The following is a 19,684-nucleotide window of genomic DNA, read 5'->3' on the forward strand; positions in this document are numbered from 1 at the left end:
CTTGAGTGTTTTTATGTACAGTAGGCTAATGTATTACACTGGTGTAAATGCTAGTCATATGATCCTGGGTTCTGCTCATTTAATTTGTGAATAAAGTTTGTTTCTTTGTGTAGCGCTTTTTAACTTTTTACTATGCATGCTTAATTTTGGGAAATGTATTTGTGTCAGTGTTTCAAAGGAAATATGGATTTGATGTTCCTGTAACAGTAAGTCTAATATAGTTGGGTTTACAGCTGTTTAGACCTACAGACCTCACTCGTTATGATCTGATATTATAGAAAGCCGTTTGTGCCTACTCTCTTCGATGCTGCAATGTGTGCTCATAAAATGGAATGTGTCTTATGTATATTTTGTATTAAGCATCATCAGGATTCGTATTTCATAAATGTTTCTATTGCATTGTTTACCATTAGCCTAATGATTAATGTCAAACCATGTTTGTGTGTCATTAAGACTAATTTATTGTATTTGGTATAATAAAATATTTCTCCTGTTAACTGTTGTTTTTTTTAATCAGGCCTACTGCCTCTTTGGTTCAAATGTATGTTTCTCTCTAGAGAAACCTCTGGGATGCATGTGTTTTTTTGGGCATGCACCTCGCGAGATTTGACGACAGAAGGTACACGCGTTTTATAATCATGGGACAGCCGGCTGTCCACCGGGTGGCGGGAGTTAAACACCAGATGGCCGACGCACAACGCGAAATACTCTATCACTGCTCTCTGATAAAATGATAGGCAAGGGACACACACTCACCAACTCAAGTGTCACGTCTAATCGCTTTGTCTTTGAACCATGAAATGACATTCACGTCAATTGACGAGAATTTGATTCCGCACCCAAATTGCTTGCGTAGATTTGGGAACACTTGTGCGTAAAACGTGTGGACCTAATGTTGCACGGGTCTGGAGATATTGGGAAGTGAACTGAACACAACTAGAGTGGCTCGACTTCCTCAGACCTGCAGAATCTCAACAATTATTGCAATTTGTTGGCTTAGTATTTAGTAATTTGACGGATAGTTACCTGCAGTTTCGGAGCAATTAATTGGACCAGTGCGCATACTTGCGTCAGCTGCTCGGCTTTGCCACCTTTGACCAAGAAAGGAAAGCAGAAAGCAGAAAGCAGAAAGCAGAAGTCCCAACTTGGCTGTGAGAGTTGTTCTGCAGGAATGTCTCAGAGAGAAAGACCCAAGTTCTACAGACAGGAGGTGAACAAGACGATCTGGGAGGTTCCTGAGCGGTACCAGAACCTGTCCCCGGTCGGGTCTGGTGCATACGGGTCCGTGTGGTGAGTCCCTCTCATGTCTAGAGAACAAACTAGACTAGCTCCTCATTCATTTAGACCAGAGGCCTGAGCAGATGCTAAAGTTAGCCCTCTACCTCCCTCCGGACCAGCAGCTAGCCTGCCGTGCTAGCAGCCTGGTCCGTGCTAGCAGCCTGGTCCGTGCTAGCCTGGTCCGTGCTAGTCTGGTCCGTGCTAGCCTGCCGTGCTAGCAGCCTGGTCCGTGCTAGCAGTCTGGTCCGTGCTAGCAGCCTGGTCCGTGCTAGCAGCCTGGTCCGTGCTAGCCTGGTCCGTGCTAGCCTGGTCCGTGCTAGCCTGGTCCGTGCTAGCAGCCTGGTCCGTGCTAGCAGCCTGGTCCGTGCTAGCCTGGTCCGTGCTAGCCTGGTCCGTGCTAGCAGCCTGGTCCGTGCTAGCCTGCCGTGCTAGCAGTCTGGTCCGTGCTAGTCTGGTCCGTGCTAGCCTGGTCCGTGCTAGCCTGGTCCGTGCTAGCCTGGTCCGTGCTAGCCTGGTCCGTGCTAGCAGCCTGGTCCGTGCTAGCCTGGTCCGTGCTAGCCTGGTCCGTGCTAGTCTGGTCCGGACCAGCAGCCTGGTCGACCCAGGGCCCGGGTTCTGTGATAGCAGCACACGAACCCACATCGAGCCTGATATGTTTGATCATGAAATGTGAAGCTGATGCATTGCTAGTTTTCTCCTCAAGCATGCTGTGATCCTGTAACTGAATGTTATATTAGCTCAAGCATGCTGTGATCCTGTAACTGAATGTTATATTAGCTCAAGCATGCTGTGATCCTGTAACTGGATGTTATATTAGCTCAAGCATGCTGTGATCCTGTAACTGGATGTTATATTAGCTCAAGCATGCTGTGATCCTGTAACTGAATGTTATATTAGCTCAAGCATGCTGTGATCCTGTAACTGGATGTTATATTAGCTCAAGCATGCTGTGATCCTGTAACTGGATGTTATATTAGCTCAAGCATGCTGTGATCCTGTAACTGGATGTTATATTAGCTCAAGCATGCTGTGATCCTGTAACTGAATGTTTATATTATCTTTGCCTGATTGGGCAACGCTCTAACTAATTTAGACCACATCTATTCCGCAATGGATTACACAGTTTTGATGATGCCAGCAACGATAGTATGAGTTTGTTAGATGGCAAAATAAGTCCACTGCATGTCCAAGTCTAGAAAAAATAAGTCCACTGCATGTCCAACTCTAGAAAAAATAAGTCCACTGCATGTCCAAGTCTAGAAAAAATAAGTCCACTGCATGTCCAACTCTAGAAAAAATAAGTTCACTGCATGTCCAACTCTAGAAAAAATAAGTCCACTGCATGTCCAACTCTAGAAAAAATAAGTCCACTGCATGTCCAACTCTAGAAGAAATAAGTCCACTGCATGTCCAACTCTAGAAAAAATACTAGCTAGCTAACTACATGGGTATAAACTTACTAACGAGTTAGCAAAGTAACTACATGGGTATAAACTCAACGAGTTAGCCAAGTATTAACAAACTACGATTGTTAATACTTTGTGAAGTGACGCAATTTGATTTGTAAATCGCGTTAATTGGACTGCAAGATCACAACATCCAGGTTATAATAGTTGGTGACTCCAATATGAGGTTCAGATGTTTATTCTGCCAAGTTGGCTTCACCTCTGAGGGATTTGGCTTGGTCTGTTGGTGCATGACAATAAAATAGTGCAAGACAGGACAGTGCAAAATGTGATTCAAAACAAATGGGCAAATAAAACGTTAGTGTAAGAACAAAACAGGTCATTGCAAAATACAATGACATTTATCGTTCCAGACTGACGTTGGGTCAAACAGGAAGTGAGTCGTAAGTTATTTAGATATCCCCCTCACCTTGGTTTATGGAAAAGTTCTCTACATTCTTCTGGGATCATGTTAAAATGTCTGGGCTGGGCTTGTCTCTGTCAACAGATGTTTGATGTGAACCCCGAAGCAGCCAGTGGTGCTGTTGCTACGCATTCAGACTATCTGTTGATGATCAGATTACAATTAGGTCAAATGTGCACCAGGTGGAAACGCTTACAGTGCATTCAAATAGACTTTTATAGTTCTGCAATGCCTTTTGCTGGAATTGCAAATCATACACTTTTGAATCATGGTGAATGTTAAAGCATCGGTGGGTTCACTGTTTGAGCCTCAGGGCCTATTCAGCCTGTCTTACATGAACCTGACATGTAGACACTATCATACAAACTGTCAAACAGACTCATGCGTATCCTCATACCTTTTTCACTGTTAAACTTCTTCCGATCACCGCTGTGATCAAGCAACCCCCCCCCCCTCTCTTCAACATTCTTTGGTACAGTCCGGAAGGTATGAGGTAGTGTGGTCATGAAATAGAACTGTTTCAAATGGAACTTTTGTTTCTGTTTTGTTTTGGCTGATTGAACGCACTGCCCCTCCTACTCACCTGCCCAGGTGAGCAACCCCGAAGCTATAAGTACCACCAGCCTTTCACTATGACTCATGAAACATCTTTTTTACCTGCTCTTAATAAACGGCTTTAAATGCCAGTGTGCTCCAGTCGCTCCTCCTTCAGAACTTTTGTTTTAACATTCGGTTTCGGTTTGTGCTAAATCTCACATATTGGGACCGGGCCAGGACACTTACAAATATTACCTACCCTACTGTTACAGGCCAGGCCACTTACAAACATTACCTAGCCTACTGTTACAGACCAGGCCACTTAACAAACATTACCTAGCCTATTGTTACAGGCCAGACCACTTAACAAATGTTACCTACCCTACTGTTACATGCCAGGCCACTTAACAAACATTACCTACCCTACTGTTACATGCCAGGCCACTTAACAAACATTACCTAGCCTATTGTTACAGGCCAGGCTACTTAACAAATATTACCTAGCCTATTGTTACAGGCCAGGCCACTTAACAAATATTACCTACCCTACTGTTACAGACCAGGCCACTTAACAAACATTACCTACCCTACTGTTGTTGTGAGATACTTAATCCCAATACTAGCTCAAAACATTAAGTCGCTTGGATAAGAGAGTCTGCTAAATGGCCCTATTTGAATGTAAATTCATGCCGGTTACTGAAGTTCAGAACAGCGGTGAGGGGAAGTGAGAAGGAGTCGGTTCTCCTCAGACAGGCTCAGTATCTCAGTGTCTCATCCTCAGACTGGCTCCTGGCTCCAGGCTACGCTGCAGGACCTGAAACTGCTGAGACGACATTTTCGACTGCCGTTCCCTTTCCCTCTGTTCAGCACTTGGTCTGGTTTCATCAGCCCACTCAGCCCTTCGGGAGACTGAAGACCTCTTTCTGTCTCTCTCTGTCTATCTGGAACACGGCAACCTTGCCAACTGCTAAAGCCTCCCGCTGTATTATTTATACAGTAGATGCTGGTATCATTTAACACCAGCTCAGATATGTCAGGATTGGAAATAAGAGGATGTGTTTATCTTAGCTCAGATGTCTTTCCATTACAGCTGCAGGTTCTAGATTCTAATCTAATGTACTGTGAATGTTTTGTTCTATTTATGTATTTTATGTGTATTTGTTGATGTTACGCCATGACCCTTGTATGCCCAAGACACATTTCTCTCTTGGGAGACAAATAAACTGTTGTAATCTAATGTAATTGAATCTAATCCCTCACTCTTTCTGTGTGGGCGACAGCTCGTCGTACGACGTGAAGACGGGGCTGAAGATCGCGGTGAAGAAGCTGTCCAGACCGTTCCAGTCCATCATCCACGCCAAGAGGACCTACAGAGAGCTGAGACTGCTCAAGCACATGAAACATGAGAACGTGAGTGTGTCACACACACACACGCGCACACACGCACGCACACACACACACACACACACACACACACACACGCCCACACACACGCCCGCACACACGCCCGCACACACGCACGCACACACACACACACGCACACACACGCACACACACGCACACGCACATGCACACACACACACACACACACTTGCTCACTCACTCACTCACTGACTCACACACACACACACACACACACACACACACACACACACACACACCAAGGCTGTACACTAACCTTTTGAGTAGTAGTGTAATGAAACATGAGAATGTGAGTGTGTCACACACACACACACACACACACACACACACACACACACACACACACACACACTTGCTCGCTCACTCACTCACTCACTCACTCACTCACTCACTCACTCACTCACTCACTCACTCACTCAGACTCACACACACACACACACACACACACACACACACACACACACACACACACACACACACACACACACACACACACACCAGGGCTGTACACTAACTTTTTGAGTAGTAGCACTGGCACAACCCAACTCTTTGAGTAGGTCTCACCAGCATGTTTTTTCTGTCACACTGGACAGTAGTACTCTTTCTTCCTCTCTGTAGGTCTCTCCCTGCTCTCACCTCACTCTCATCGTTGAGTCGGGGTCTCTCTGGTTCCCCCTCAACCTCCTCCACCCTTCTGGGTTTCTCCTGGTTCTTAATGGTCTTTGGGGGGTGATTTTGGGGGGAAACCTCTGTTTTATGCCGAGTAGCCATCCAGCATATTTAGGCCTGTATTCTTCGCTGTCGTTCTGACTGAGCTCACTTTTCACAATCGTGGGAAATCTCCCGACATGACACAAAATTGATATGAAGTCAACATGTTTAAGATACAGTTCTCAGTATTTAGCATTTTGGCACTGGTGATATTTCCTTTGGCTCTGGCTAAAATCTCTTTGGGGGCCAAAAAATCCTCTATGCAGGAAAAACCCTCCCCTTTATCTCCTCGTTTTATTGGTTCTTCTCTCTCTCATTTTGATTTTAGAAATAATCCAGACCTATATAGACCGCTCATCTAGAATAGTTCCTGGTCAGTAGGGTTGGTGGTGGAGGTCAGTCTAGTTCCTCGTCAGCAGGGCTGGTGGCACTCATGATGAAACCCAACTGGCAGGTCCGGATCCACCCTCTTGGTTGTTGTGTTCTTCAGGTGACCAGCCTCTTCTCTCTGACCTGTAGGTGATCGGGCTGCTGGATGTCTTCACACCTGCTACCAGCCTGGAGGAGTTCAACGATGTGTGAGTAAAAGATTCAACATTCAAGATGTCCTTTATTGTCATTGTAACATTGCTGATACGACAAAATTAAAACTCACACCTAACAGGGCTCCAATAATAAAATAGAAAAGTAGATAAATAATAAAATAGTGTCTTGCTCAAGAGCACAACGCTAGGCAATGATTGATGGGAAATCACCTGTCAAGTGGCCTGGCCCCGGTCTCGAAACAAACTCGCCTGGGAAATACCCGGATCCCACACACGCTGGAATGTCTGACAGGACGACGTTCATAGACTGGTTATTATTACATGTCCCGGTTTCCCAGAAAGACAGGAGCATCATCACATCCAAGGGATTCTCCACAGAAAGTCATTTTTAGTCTGAGACTAGGTTTAGTCTGTCTAAGGTTAAATTACTTTGACTCAACCACATCTGGCTGCAGATGTTTTGAGTGACGATGAATGTTGTAAACTGTCTTTTCTTGTTTATTTTGTAATTTGTTGTTTTATGTTTTGAAACCGTGTCTCTGTGCTGCTGCCTGTCTTGACCAGGACCCTCTTGTAAAATGAGACCCCCCTTTTCCTGGTCAAATAAAGGTCAAATAAAAAAAGAAGAAAAAAAAGAGGTATTTTTCACCTCTACCGTTCTTCCCAGCCCGTGGAAAAGACTTCTCACCGTCGGTGCCTTTCAGGAAGTTTGGCTGGCGTGTTTCAGGAAGTTTGGCTGGCGTGTTTGTATTGAAAGTTCTGGCGACGAGGAAGTGGATAGTGTGTCACAGTGGGTCTGGCGGGCTGCTGGGTATTGTGTGCGTGTGTTTGTGTGTGTGTGTGTGTGGACGTGCGTGTGTGTGTGTGTGAACGTGCGTGCGTGCGTGTGTGTGTGTGTGCGTGTGCGTGTGTGTGTGTGTGTGTGTACACGTGTGTGTGTGTGTGTGTGTACGTGTGTGTGTACGTGTATGTGTGTGTGTGTGTACGTGTACGTGTGTGTGTGTGTGTGTGTGTGTGTGTGTGTGGACGTCTGAGTGGGCGAATCCGATGGACACGCCCAGGCCTGCTACTGCAGAGCCTGTCCACACCTTGCTCTTTCCACATCCCCTTCATTTCAGCCCACTTGTCTTCGCGCGATCGCTTATCTAGCGCCTTAAACACACACACACACACACACACAAACACACACACACAAACACACACACACACACACACACACACACACATAAGCGCCTGCCTCGCCCACAGCTGGGCGCAAACGCAGCGCTGTTTGATCTAGTTTCTGTGCGACAGAACTTTCTTTCTCAAGGGAGCCCTGTTTACACGGCACAAACAATAACAATATACAAAATACAAACAAACAATACAACACACTTAACAGCAAGTAAACGGGCGTGACAGAAAATGTCCCCCCCTGGCAATGATCCAGGAGTTCTGCTCTCAAGTTGCCTCACACTACCACTGTGCACAGAGGGGCAGGAGGGTATGTGAGGCCAAAGACCCACGCAGAGAGAGAGGGAGAGGGGGAGAGAGAGAGAGAGGTCCATAACTCAACACTGCCCCAGTGCAAGCGAAGTCTGCTCTCTCGTTCACATTACATTACAGTCATTTAGCAGACGCTTTTATCCAAAGCGACTAACAATAATTGCATTTAACGTAGGAAAAGCCAATGTACTACTACTTGCCAGAACTCACAAGTGCATCTTCTTTCTAAAACAAGTGACTAAGAGCATAATCTAGTGCTGAAGGCAAAGTGCAAGAATAGCAATCTAAAGTACAGTGCAATATAATATAATACAATAAAATACAATAGGTGCTTAAGAGGGAGGATTGTTGTAGTACTTCTTGAACAGATGAGTTTTGAGCCTGCGACGAAAGATGGAATCAAGGCTGGCTCTCCAAGCCTTGCTCTTTTCACTCGGTGCGTGTCCGTGTACACACGGGCTGCTTGAAGCACAGGGGGAGGGGCTTCCCAGCGCTGCTGTCCAGGAAACATAAAACAGGATATGAATATGCAGGTGCTGTTGCCGTGGTTCCTGCCTCTGCTCCGAAAATATAGCGTGACTCACAAGGGCCATGGCCCCCTGCCCAAAGCCCCGCCTCTCAAAGCCCCGCCTCTCCGGTTTCTATAGGAGGAGATGGATCAAGCGTAACGAGGGCCTCCCTATCTATGGATACTTTTTTGGGAGAGTGTTTCTGACTTGGTGTTTGTGTCTTTAATGTCACTCGGTCAGACTTGGGTCAGGAAGGGCGAGCTGAAGCTTAAGCAGGCGCTATTTTAAGATGTCCGCTGTCCTGTAGGGGAATACAGGGGTGTTGATCTAGACGTGCGGTAGCAGCAGATAGATACTCAGCCAACCTGGCAGGGGCCTTACCTTTGTGTTTTGGCACCGAATGGTGGAACTTATCCTCTCCAGAACTCATCCTCTCCAGAACTCATCCTCTCCAGAACTCATCCCCTCCAGAACTCATCCCCTCCAGAACTCATCCTCTCCAGAACTCATCCTCCTCCAGAACTCATCCTCCTCCAGAACTCATCCAGAACTCATCCTCCTCCAGAACTCATCCTCCTCCAGAACTCATCCTCCTCCAGAACTCATCCTCTCCAGAAGTGCTAACCAACTGTTGGGGCTTTCTAAACCGCCCGTGGGATTACATTTGATTGACTTGCTGATTCAGTCCCATTAAGCACACTTATCTGTGTGTGCGTGTGCGCGTGCGTGTGTGTTTATGCAGTCTTAAGAGATTCCATTCGTGGAAGGCTGGGCCCACTGGGGGATTCTGGGTAAACGGAGTATCAGCTCATCTGGTTCCAGACTGCCAGGCCTGGTTGTAGCCTTGCCGATGTTCAGATCATGTGATCACACTCTCCTCACTCCCCTAAACCCTTCCACGGCTTATATTCACATGGTGTTTTGTGCGGCCATGTTGATTGACCCCGTCTGATACCGATGATGAGGAACGAGAACCACCCTGGTAATTCTGGGATCACACTACAGGATTTTTGGGCCGATTTATCCCCGACTCACCCCTCAACAATCGGAGGAGAAATCTGGTCTGGAACGTTGGTCGGTACCGATGTTCGGCCCAGATGATCTTGTAATGTGACGGGTTTACAGATCTAATCTTATACCTCCCGATCGGCTCACAGACCCATTGGGGCTGCCCTGATAATATCAAACGTTTGTATAAATATTATTACGTCACTACTTTACAAGCGAGACGGTGAGATCAGTGGTTCATTGCTCCCTCAAGCACGATAAGATCCTGTGTGTGATATGCTGTTATTTTCAAATCCTGTAGTGTGCATGTTTGAAATTCACAAGAAAAACATCATTTAACATTCTCCTTGTATGTGTGAGGCAACCCGAGTTCTAAATCAGTTAGGATTTAATTTTTGAATTTTTTTTTTTAAAAGTTTTATTGCATTTAGTAATATGCATACAACATTACAATATAATAATACAAACAAAACAGAAACGGGCAGGAAATCTAACAGACATTGACACATTGCAATACACAGCAAAGTGGTCATAGGAACATTAACAGATAACACACATGATTAATCTTATTTAGTTATTCCCTTCAATCATGTAAGTACTAAAGCTGTCCCACAGTTCAATAACCAGGTCACTTTTACACTCCAGTCTTCCCAACAAACCGGTTAAGATTTGAACTATCCTGTAGTGTGAGCCCGGCGTCGGTGAACTCTGGCGCGTCATCCCAGCGGCTGAGTGGCGGTCTCTCTCTGGTCTCTCCGGCTGAGTGGCGGTCTCTCCGGCTGAGTGGCGGTCTCTCTCTGGTCTCTCCGGCTGAGTGGCGGTCTCTCTCTGGTCTCTCCGGCTGAGTGGCGGTCTCTCTCTGGTCTCTCCGGCTGAGTGGCGGTCTCTCTCTGGTCTCTCTGGCTGAGTGGCGGTCTCTCTCTGGTCTCCTGCTGAGTGGCGGTCTCTCTCTGGTCTCTCCTGCTGAGTGGCGGTCTCTCTCTGGTCTCTCCGGCAGGTACCTGGTGACTCACCTGATGGGCGCCGACCTCAACAACATTGTGAAGTGTCAGAAGCTGACGGACGACCACGTGCAGTTCCTCATCTACCAGATCCTCCGAGGGCTGAAGGTGACCTCCGTCTACACAGCTAACACTTCACTAGCTAAACCACTACCACACTACCCTACCAGCTAAACACTACCAAACTACCACTACACTACCAGCTAAACCACTACACTACCATTACCATTACACTACCAGATAAACCACTACACTACCAGCTAAACCACTACACTACCAGCTAAACCACTACACTACCACTACCACTACACTACCACTACACTACCAGCTAAACCACTACACTACCACTACACTACCACTACACTACCAGCTAAACCACTACACTACCACTACACTACCACTACACTACCAGCTAAACCACTACACTACCACTACACTACCACTACACTACCAGCTAAACCACTACACTACCACTACACTACCACTACACTACCACTACACTACCAGCTAAACCACTACACTACCACTACACTACCACTACACTACCAGCTAAACCACTACACTACCACTACACTACCACTACACTACCAGCTAAACCACTACACTACCACTACACTACCACTACACTACCAGCTAAACCACTACACTACCACTACACTACCAGCTAAACCACTACACTACCACTACACTACCAGATAAACCACTACACTACCACTACACTACCAGATAAACCACTACACTACCACTACACTACCAGCTAAACCACTACACTACCACTACACTACCAGATAAACCACTACACTACCACTACACTACCAGCTAAACCACTACTACTACCATTACACTACCACTACACTACCAGCTAAACACTTCACTAGCTAAACCACTACCACTACCACTACACTACCACTACACTACCACTACCCTACCAGCTAAACACTTCACTAGCTAAACCACTACACTACCAGCTAAACCACTACCACTACACTACCAGCTAAACCACTACACTACCACTACACTACCAGCTAAACCACTACCACTACACTACCAGCTAAACCACTACCACTACACTACCAGCTAAACCACTACCACTACACTACCAGCTAAACACTTCACTAGCTAAACCACTACCCTACCAGCTAAACACTTCACTCACACACTGAGGCGCAAACACCTTCACTTATACCCTGGAAATCATACACAGTTAAACAGCTCTGTTATCGCTTGAAGAGGTTTGTTATTCACTACAAATGTTGTGTGCATTCAACTGCAAAGCCACATGCACCCTGCTGCTGAATCTGACTGCAAAACTCTTGATTATGAGGTCCATGTAATCTAATGCTTGTCTTCCAACCTTCTCTATCTCTCTCCCCTCTCTCTATCTCTCTCTCCCCCTCTATCTATCTCTCCCCCTCTCTCTCTCTCCCCCTCTCTCTCTCTCCCCCTCTCTATCTCTCTCTCCCCCTCTCTATCTCTCTCTCTCCCCCTCTCCCTTCTCTCTCTATCTTTCTCCCCCCTCTGTCTCTCTCCCCCCCCTCTCTCTCTCTCTCTCCCCCCTCTCTCTCTCTCTCTCTCTCTCTCCTCAGTACATCCACTCAGCCGACATCATTCACAGAGTAAGTGGTTTGTGTGTGCTGGTTTTATCAGGCAGGCCAGGACCTGCACTGCCTTGAGCAAACACAGTTCAGAAAGAGGAAAGGGACAGGATAAACAGGATCTGTATTTGTCTCTCTGACTGGACTGATACTGATACCGTCCAGCTGTTTACAGAAGCACAGAGCAAAGAATTGAGAGTTAGAGGGGATTTTATCAGGTGCGTTTATCAGAGGTGCTAGTGGCTTGTGAAATGACTCCCATGGAAAAAGGGCTTAGGAGGTTTGTTCTTGAGCGTAAACAAATGGGACCATTCTGAAAAGATGTGATCCGTGCGCTGAAATAGTTCTCTCTCAACCGTTCTCTCTCTCAGGACCTGAAACCCAGTAATCTGGCCGTGAACGAGGACTGTGAGCTGAAGGTAGGTCGTAGCTCCCTTCACCCTTCCGTTCTGACCTTCCGGGTCACCGTTAACACCTTGCCAGGCCGGGGGCGGGTCAACCTCAGGACAGACCCCCCCCACCACCCGCCCGTCGGCACCGCCGAGCAGTCAAATCAAACTTTATTTGTACAGCACATTTCATACACAGAGGCAACACAATGCGCTTTACAGAGAGCAATGGGAGGGTGGGCATACGACCCACCCCTACATATTCCAGAGGGAAGCAAAAAAACTATCACCCAGGGGGCCAGAAAAGTGAGCTGTAAAAATTCTTCCTTGACCTCTCAACGAGACGATCGAGCAAGCTCCTGGAAAATGTTTGTCTATTGGCTAAGAACATTTACAGAGCCGTAAACATGGGCTCGATACTTCATAAGCGAGACATGACTAACAGTAGAGTGCACAGATGGTTACAGAGAAGTTGCCTGCATGGTCGGCCATTATGTGTTGGCTATCCCTGTGGTCTCTAATATGATATTAAAGTGAATCATATAACCAAGCACAGTGAGCACTCAGCAGAACAGGCTCATATAGCCCTTTTCCACCAAAAGAACTCTGGTTCGTGAACCGGTTCCTTTCAAAATCCCTGGAACCTTGGTTCCGTCCAGAGAACGGGCCCGCGTTTCGACCAGTTTTGAGCCGAACCGTTGTACGTCAGCCCACGCCCATGACGTCACGGTTCACACTGAGAAACCTACTATTTTGTGGTGTTGGTTCAGAACCAGCTTTCGGGTTCCCGAACTCATTTCTTTTTATTTAAAATGCTCGGAACCATTCAAAATGAGGTTCGCGAACCGTCACCGAACCGGTTCCCTCTTGTTGGAAAAGGCCTATTAGAGAACGCCCCAAAGCAGAGCAGTGACGGTCGTCCGTTAACCCCTCAGATCCTGGACTTCGGGCTGGCGCGGCACACGGACGACGAGATGACGGGCTACGTGGCGACCCGCTGGTACCGCGCCCCGGAGATCATGCTCAACTGGATGCACTACAACATGACGGGTAGGGAGACCCCGCCCCTGCCCGCCGCCCAGCGGCTGTCCACAGAGGACGGATCCAGCTGCCCTCCTCTGTCCCACACGGCTGGCAACATTAAAAACATAATATAAACATACAAACATAATAATCTTATTTGCATATCTTTTTGCTTCAGCTTTCTCTCCTTGTCATTATGTAAAAATAAAAAGAAGTGAATTGGTGATATTGAATATCGGCCTTAAATATCGTCTATCGGCCACCTCAACTTGCCAATTATCTGTATCGGTATCGGCCCTAAAAAAAAGCATATTGGTCGATCTCTACTTTGATTGATGCCGACTAAACCCTGTGTTTCCTTCCCTGTCTTTCCCAGTGGACATCTGGTCGGTGGGGTGCATCATGGCCGAACTCCTCACAGGGAGGACCCTGTTTCCCGGCACCGATCGTATCCTTTCCGAGCCGTCGGGGTTTGCGATGGCGAGGCCCTGGCCGGAGTCTCGTAAGCACGCTTGTGCCTTGAGACCACACAAATGACACACAAACTGTGATGGAGGATCTGACTTTGATGACGCTTTGAACTTTTTTTTTTTTGCAGGTCGAAGCCGAACATGCTTGGTCATGGTTGAGTGTGTGTGTGTGTGTGTGTGTTCTCTGTTCTCCAAAGGCCCTCCTCTCTCTTTCCCTCCCTTTCCTCATAACTCATAACCACGGTTGTACCTGTTGTGTCTCATATCTGTCATACTCTGCTCTCAAGCATGTGATGACTGATTCTATAGAACATCTCCAAGACTGTTTCCCTGTTCAACGGTTCTTATTGCCGCACCCATTTCAGTTAATGTGTCATCTCCTTCCAGAGCTGCACGTTACTCGCTCTCGTCTTTCCCTGGCGCTGTAACGCGCCCTGTAACGCGCCCTCGCTCCACGGTCTTGTGCACGGACATGTTTGAATCTCTGAGCTTAGCGAATGACGTTTAACCCCAGTGTTCCTGTTTGTCTTTGCACCTGCCTGCTTGCCCACGTTGTCCCACTAATGCGCGAGGCTTTCAGGGGGCCGAGCCCTGCCTTGTTTCTCATGTTTGCTTTCCATTAGCGAACCGCCGAGCTTACCCACAATGCCTCTTATCCGACTGAAACGGCACTTCAAAGCTCTCTTCCTCACCGCCTCAAATAAGGTCACACTAGCCATGTTTCCATCCACACGTTTTATGCGAATTAAGTTATATCGAATTAAAAATGCCCGGTAAAATAAAAAAATAAAAAAACGGTAAAATTCGATTAAAAATCATGAAAATCAACAAAAAGTTTGTACTGTCGATCTCATCGGATTTTCTCTTGTTCGATAAAAGTCTTTTGTGATAAATGCTTTATCCGATTTAAAGCTCTAGATGGAAACGCACGTTCACCGGCTTTATTCGCATTCATATTTTTAGCGATCCTCACACAATTCGATTGAGAAGTGGATGGAAACATGGCTACTGTTGACTACCCTCTCCGGGAGAGTCTCGTTTCCCTACCGGCAGTTTGAAAACATCAGTGGAAAGCAAACATCGGTCTCAAGGTCTCTCTTTTGGTTTGTGTCGTCCTTAATGTGCAACGGGTTTTGCAAAAAGGGTTTTGGTCTCAGCGAGGGGAAGGTGTGCTAACGGGGTACTAACGGGTCAGCCACGGCTGACCACTCTGTCTCTACACCCCAGCCACTGTTGTTCCTTCACCACGCGCCGGTAGACATTGATCAGTTGAAGCTTATCATGCTCCTCGTCGGAACCCCAGGGCCTGAGCTCTTGATGAAAATCTCCTCGGAGTCTGTGAGTTCACACAGTTCTACGTTCCACGGGTGGGGTGTGGGGTTCTATGTTCTTGGATCTGCTAAATGAGACCTTTTGATTTTGTTATGCACCTTTTTGTTTGTGGGTTGTTATTATTGATTTAAATGATTTGTTGATTGCTTGGAGCTGTCATTTTAAGCATGCTTCGTTAATCTCTCCACTTTGTGTCTGTGGGCTCGGGTTGAAAATTGGTGCGGATTTTTTCACCGTAATGATTGACTTGCTGTTTTGTGTGTTCGTTACACTACAGTGACTCATTAACTTGTCTTTTTCCTGACTGACTGAAACTTTGCTTCCTACCTTGCCACTCCTAACCTTGAACAAGAGCCTAATTGCTCTCTCTGCCGTACCTGCCTGCCTAACCCTCTCCTTCCCTCGTCACTCCTCACTCTCCAAACACAGGACCGCGCCCGTTTCCACCGCGCCGCCTCGGCCTGTAGGCGGCGGTCGCGACACGCGCCATTTTTGAACGACTGCTTGCTAACCATCTCTGCCTTACCGCTATGAGCCCCTTGACCCTTGACCTCCTAGATATAAACCAGCTTCAGCAGATTATGCGTCTGACGGGAACGCCCCCGGCGTCTCTAATAGGCAGGATGCCCAGCGCCGAGGTGAGCAAGGACCACGCCACGCCTCCCCCCGGCCCAGAACAGGACCGCACACACAACATTCAACCTAGTCGAAACCAGGCACCCTCTTACAATGGAGGATTCTCCGTTGACGTGTGTTAATCTACAATTAATAGATTCCCTCGGTGCCGGTGTTCATGTTTCTACTGGCGGTTTCCCGGTAAACGGTCGGCGCAGCCGTACCCGAACACCTTTCTCATCCTACACATTGACAGCTAGTCCCCATAGATGTATCCACTAGTTAACCTAGGGAACAGCAGTTATGTGATTGTGAACAACGTAAAGGATATGATTCTATTTAAAATCTGGAACAAAACTACCCCACGTTTTAGCAATAAGGTAGGACTGTATTTGAATTTCCACAATTTGAAATGATTCAGTAGAGTTGGAAATACAACCTGCCTGTTGCATGCGAGTGAAAGCAGTGATTTGAAGCTAATTGCTCGCCAACGCAGACCAGTTGTGTGGATTAATATGCGTAGCGCTGCACGCTAACACGCTATGGCGCTGTTTATGCATCGCAACGGTTTGAGACGAATAACCGGCCAGTACAGGGTGTCAACATCAGATGTGAAATTCCTTCTAAACTACCGGACCTCAGTCCTCCGTGACGATGATCATTCTTAAAGACGTGTTTTCCTTCTGCTTTCTCTCTCTCTCTCTCTCTCTCCTCATTTGCCAAATCTGCTACCAAACTCTCTGCTGGCAGCATTGCTAATGTGATCCACTCCTTTTTTTTTTAATCCAGCGACAGGACCTCAGTGGTTGAGTAAATATTGTTATTCCCACAGTTTTTCCTGATGAAAGGGTGTTTATCTAATCCCAGTAGTGTCTCATAATGGAAACACAAGTGATAGCTTTCCCCCTCTGGATTAATCTAGATTAATGAGATTATTAGCTGGGCGGCTTCCGGTTTGTGGCCTCTGGAGGGGATTAAGTCTAATAATCCCTCCCTACTCTCCCTCTCCCCCTCCCTCTTTCTCCCCTTCTCTCCCCCTCTCTCTCTCTCCCTTTCCCCCGCCCTCCCCCCTCTCTCTCCACCTCCCTCCCTCCCTCTCTCTCCCCCTCTCTCTCCCTCTCCCCCACCCTCCACCTCCCTGTCTCTCTCCCTCCCCCTCTCCCTCTCCCCCTCCCTCTCCCTTTCCCTCCCTCTCCCCCTCCCTCTCTCTCTCCCTCTCTCTCTCTCCCTCTCTCTCACCCCCTCCCTCTCTCTCTCCCTCTCCCCCTCCCTCTCTCTCTCCCTCTCTCTCTCTCCCTCTCTCTCTCTCCCTCTCTCTCACCCCCTCCCTCTCTCTCTCTCTCTCCCCCTCTCTCTCTCTCTCCCTCTCTCTCACCCCCTCCCTCCCTCTCTCTCACCCCCTCCCTCTCTCTCTCCCTCTGTCTGTCCACAGGCCAGGAACTACATCCACTCTCTACCACAGATGCCCAAGAGGAATTTTGCTGACGTGTTCATTGGAGCCAATCCACTCGGTAAGAAACACATGAATTTAGAGGGAGAGATTGATCCTTGACAGGGTAATCCATTTCAGATTGTATGAGTGCTTCCGATTGTTATCTTTTCATTAGTCTCTCATAGCCAGACCAGAAGGATCTAGCTGCATCCGATTATCATTGCAAGATGGGGGAAAAAGTGCTGTATTTCTTTAAACCAATCATAATTGTCTTGGGCGGCTCCAAGCTTTTTTCTCTACGGTGCCCTTGCAAAATAGTCAGGTGATTAAATTTGTTTGGCGTCACAGGAATCGAGTTGTGCCAATAAGAGGCTTTTCTCAAATACCCTACATCCTTTGAGCCAGACTATCTTTTCATAAATACATCTCTACATGCTCTTGAACACATCCCTGGAGGTCATAGGTCATAGTGATCATATGCTGTATGTGTACCCTCTGCTGCAGCCGTCGACCTGCTGGAGAAGATGCTGGTTCTGGACACGGACCGGCGGCACACGGCGGCCGAGGCGCTGGCCCACCCCTACTTCAGCCAGTACCACGACCCGGACGACGAGCCCGAGGCCGACCCCTACGACCAGAGCTTCGAGAGCCGCGAGCTGGAGATCGAGGAGTGGAAACGTAGGTGTCGGAGCGCGAGAAGGAACGACGGACAGCGCAATGTTTTTCTTTCATTCACGTGAAATGACTTGTCTTGTTTACATGTCTGTCTTCCTGCAGAGCTGACCTACGAGGAGGTGACTAGTTTTGAGCCTCCGATTTACGATGGGGACGAAATGGAATCGTGAGATCTGCTTTATACAGACGCACCCTGCTATTCCACACTCTGTACCCCCTTGTGGATCTGGTTAAGTATCATATTTATAGACCTGTTGGGAAAACATCATCTGAGTGCCTACAAATCTTAGTCAATAGTTTTATTTGGCAAGCTTTCATTCGCCTTCTCCTCCTGCCATTTTGACGCAGTTGTTGCAAAGGGAACATAACCCCAAGTGGAGGTAGGAAAATAGACATTTTATGAGCTTGTTGCTGTCAACAAATCCTGTTTAACTGTGTGAATGATATGTTTTGAAGGGAGACATTGAGGCAAATGAAACCAACCACTAATATCATTTGGTCCATTGCTGGAAAAAAAAAAAGTCATGCTTCTATCATCGACTGTATTTTCGATAGTTTTGTATTCTTCAAAGGTTTTTATGAGAGTTCTCTGACTCATCACTGTGACACTCAAAAAATGAGATGCTGAAACGTCCGGAGAATATAGCTGTGCTATTATGTGTTATGAATATGTGAGTGAATAGTTTATATTACTCTTATCAACCGAAATATGGAATAATGTTTTTCTGTCACTCACTCTGCCAATCTGCCAATCACAGCATTGTGTGTCACAGGCGCTTCCAAAATGACCATTAAATACTTCAAATACTGTAACTATATCCATCACATAACATGGGAATGTCTTCTATATTTTCCGCATTGAGTGAATTTAACCACGTTTGAGGGCATTTTTGAGATCTAGTACATTTATCTCCTCACTCATTAATCGGTTGTCGTTTGACGACATCTGATCTGCTGCCAAGCGTCAGGGTCTGAATAGATAAACGAAAGCCCCAGGATTCTAACGACCACTTTACATATTGACTTATTTCAAACATGAAGAGATCTGAGCCTTGATGTTAAGTGCCAATCAACAAGGCACTAGACTAGGAAAATATGTATTTGTGGGGGTACAAAATTTACACAAATGTCTGTAAATATCTGTTCCATATTTTATTTTTAATCTTTTATGAATTTGTGGTTTGTTATTCCATTAAGCAATCACTTTATTAGCATGTACATCATTGTGTGTGTTTTGCGTGTGACTGCCCGTGCGAGAGTGAACTGTGTGTTTACAGGAATTTGAAATGTCTAAAACGGCTAATAGAAATATGACATAAATGACTAAAATAATGAGGGAATTTGATGTATTTATACTTTGTTGTGGTGATATTTATAAAGAGATGGAAGAGAAGCAGTACTGTTTATTTCAGCTATGCCCCCATACCAGCCTCTTTAACAGTCCAGCAGAGTAATTAAGATCATTTATGCCTATGTTTATAAAGAAATAAAAAGTTATTTTTAAGAAAACAAGTGTCCTTTGTACTTTTCCTGTCAAATATATTCCCTTATCGAATCTGGAACATGTTAGCAAACATGTTTTAACAGGTGAGAGTGAAGTAATGCTTATCTGCTACATTAATCTACAAATGGCTCTTGGCCATAGATGATGATTAGCCACTAGATGGGACTCGTTCACCAATTATATGATTATGAAACGTCAAGCAAAGGCAGCCAAGTACACTTACCTCTTGAATGCACGGGCTATGAATAGAGGCCAGTGGTTTATGAATATCTCCAAGGTCAGAA

At 46.5% G+C, this 19,684-nt stretch overlaps 1 protein-coding gene across 2 annotated transcripts; it reads left to right on the forward strand.

Moving 5' to 3' along the window:
- The first annotated feature begins 979 nt into the window (after positions 1-979).
- On the forward strand, positions 980-19,361 carry mapk14a (mitogen-activated protein kinase 14a). Of its 2 annotated transcripts, none has more exons than XM_084461684.1 (12): positions 980-1,290; positions 4,965-5,094; positions 6,337-6,395; positions 10,362-10,473; positions 11,952-11,981; positions 12,332-12,379; positions 13,285-13,399; positions 13,749-13,820; positions 15,101-15,180; positions 17,222-17,300; positions 17,726-17,899; positions 17,999-19,361. In XM_084461684.1, exons 1-12 carry the CDS (start codon positions 1,172-1,174, stop codon positions 18,064-18,066), a joined length of 1,086 nt encoding a protein of 361 aa, XP_084317810.1. In that variant the 5' UTR covers positions 980-1,171; the 3' UTR covers positions 18,067-19,361. The 2 variants fall into 2 exon arrangements, with proteins under 2 accessions (XP_084317810.1, XP_084317811.1); XM_084461685.1 differs by lacking the exon at positions 15,101-15,180 and adding an exon at positions 15,733-15,812.
- Positions 19,362-19,684: the final 323 nt, after the last annotated feature.

Source organism: Borostomias antarcticus (assembly GCF_949987555.1).
Source record: "Borostomias antarcticus genome assembly, chromosome: 3".
Lineage (NCBI taxonomy): Eukaryota > Metazoa > Chordata > Actinopteri > Stomiiformes > Stomiidae > Borostomias > Borostomias antarcticus.

What these genes read in the sequence shown, in the direction of transcription:
- mapk14a (XM_084461684.1), top strand. Translation starts at nt 1,172, where the DNA reads ATGTCTCAGAGAGAAAGACCCAAGTTCTACAGACAGGAGGTGAACAAG. An exon ending in GGTGCATACGGGTCCGTGTG is followed by an intron (nt 1,291 to 4,964) that starts GTGAGTCCCTCT and finishes TGTGGGCGACAG; the next exon opens with CTCGTCGTACGACGTGAAGA. An exon ending in GGAGATCGAGGAGTGGAAAC is followed by an intron (nt 17,900 to 17,998) that starts GTAGGTGTCGGA and finishes GTCTTCCTGCAG; the next exon opens with AGCTGACCTACGAGGAGGTG.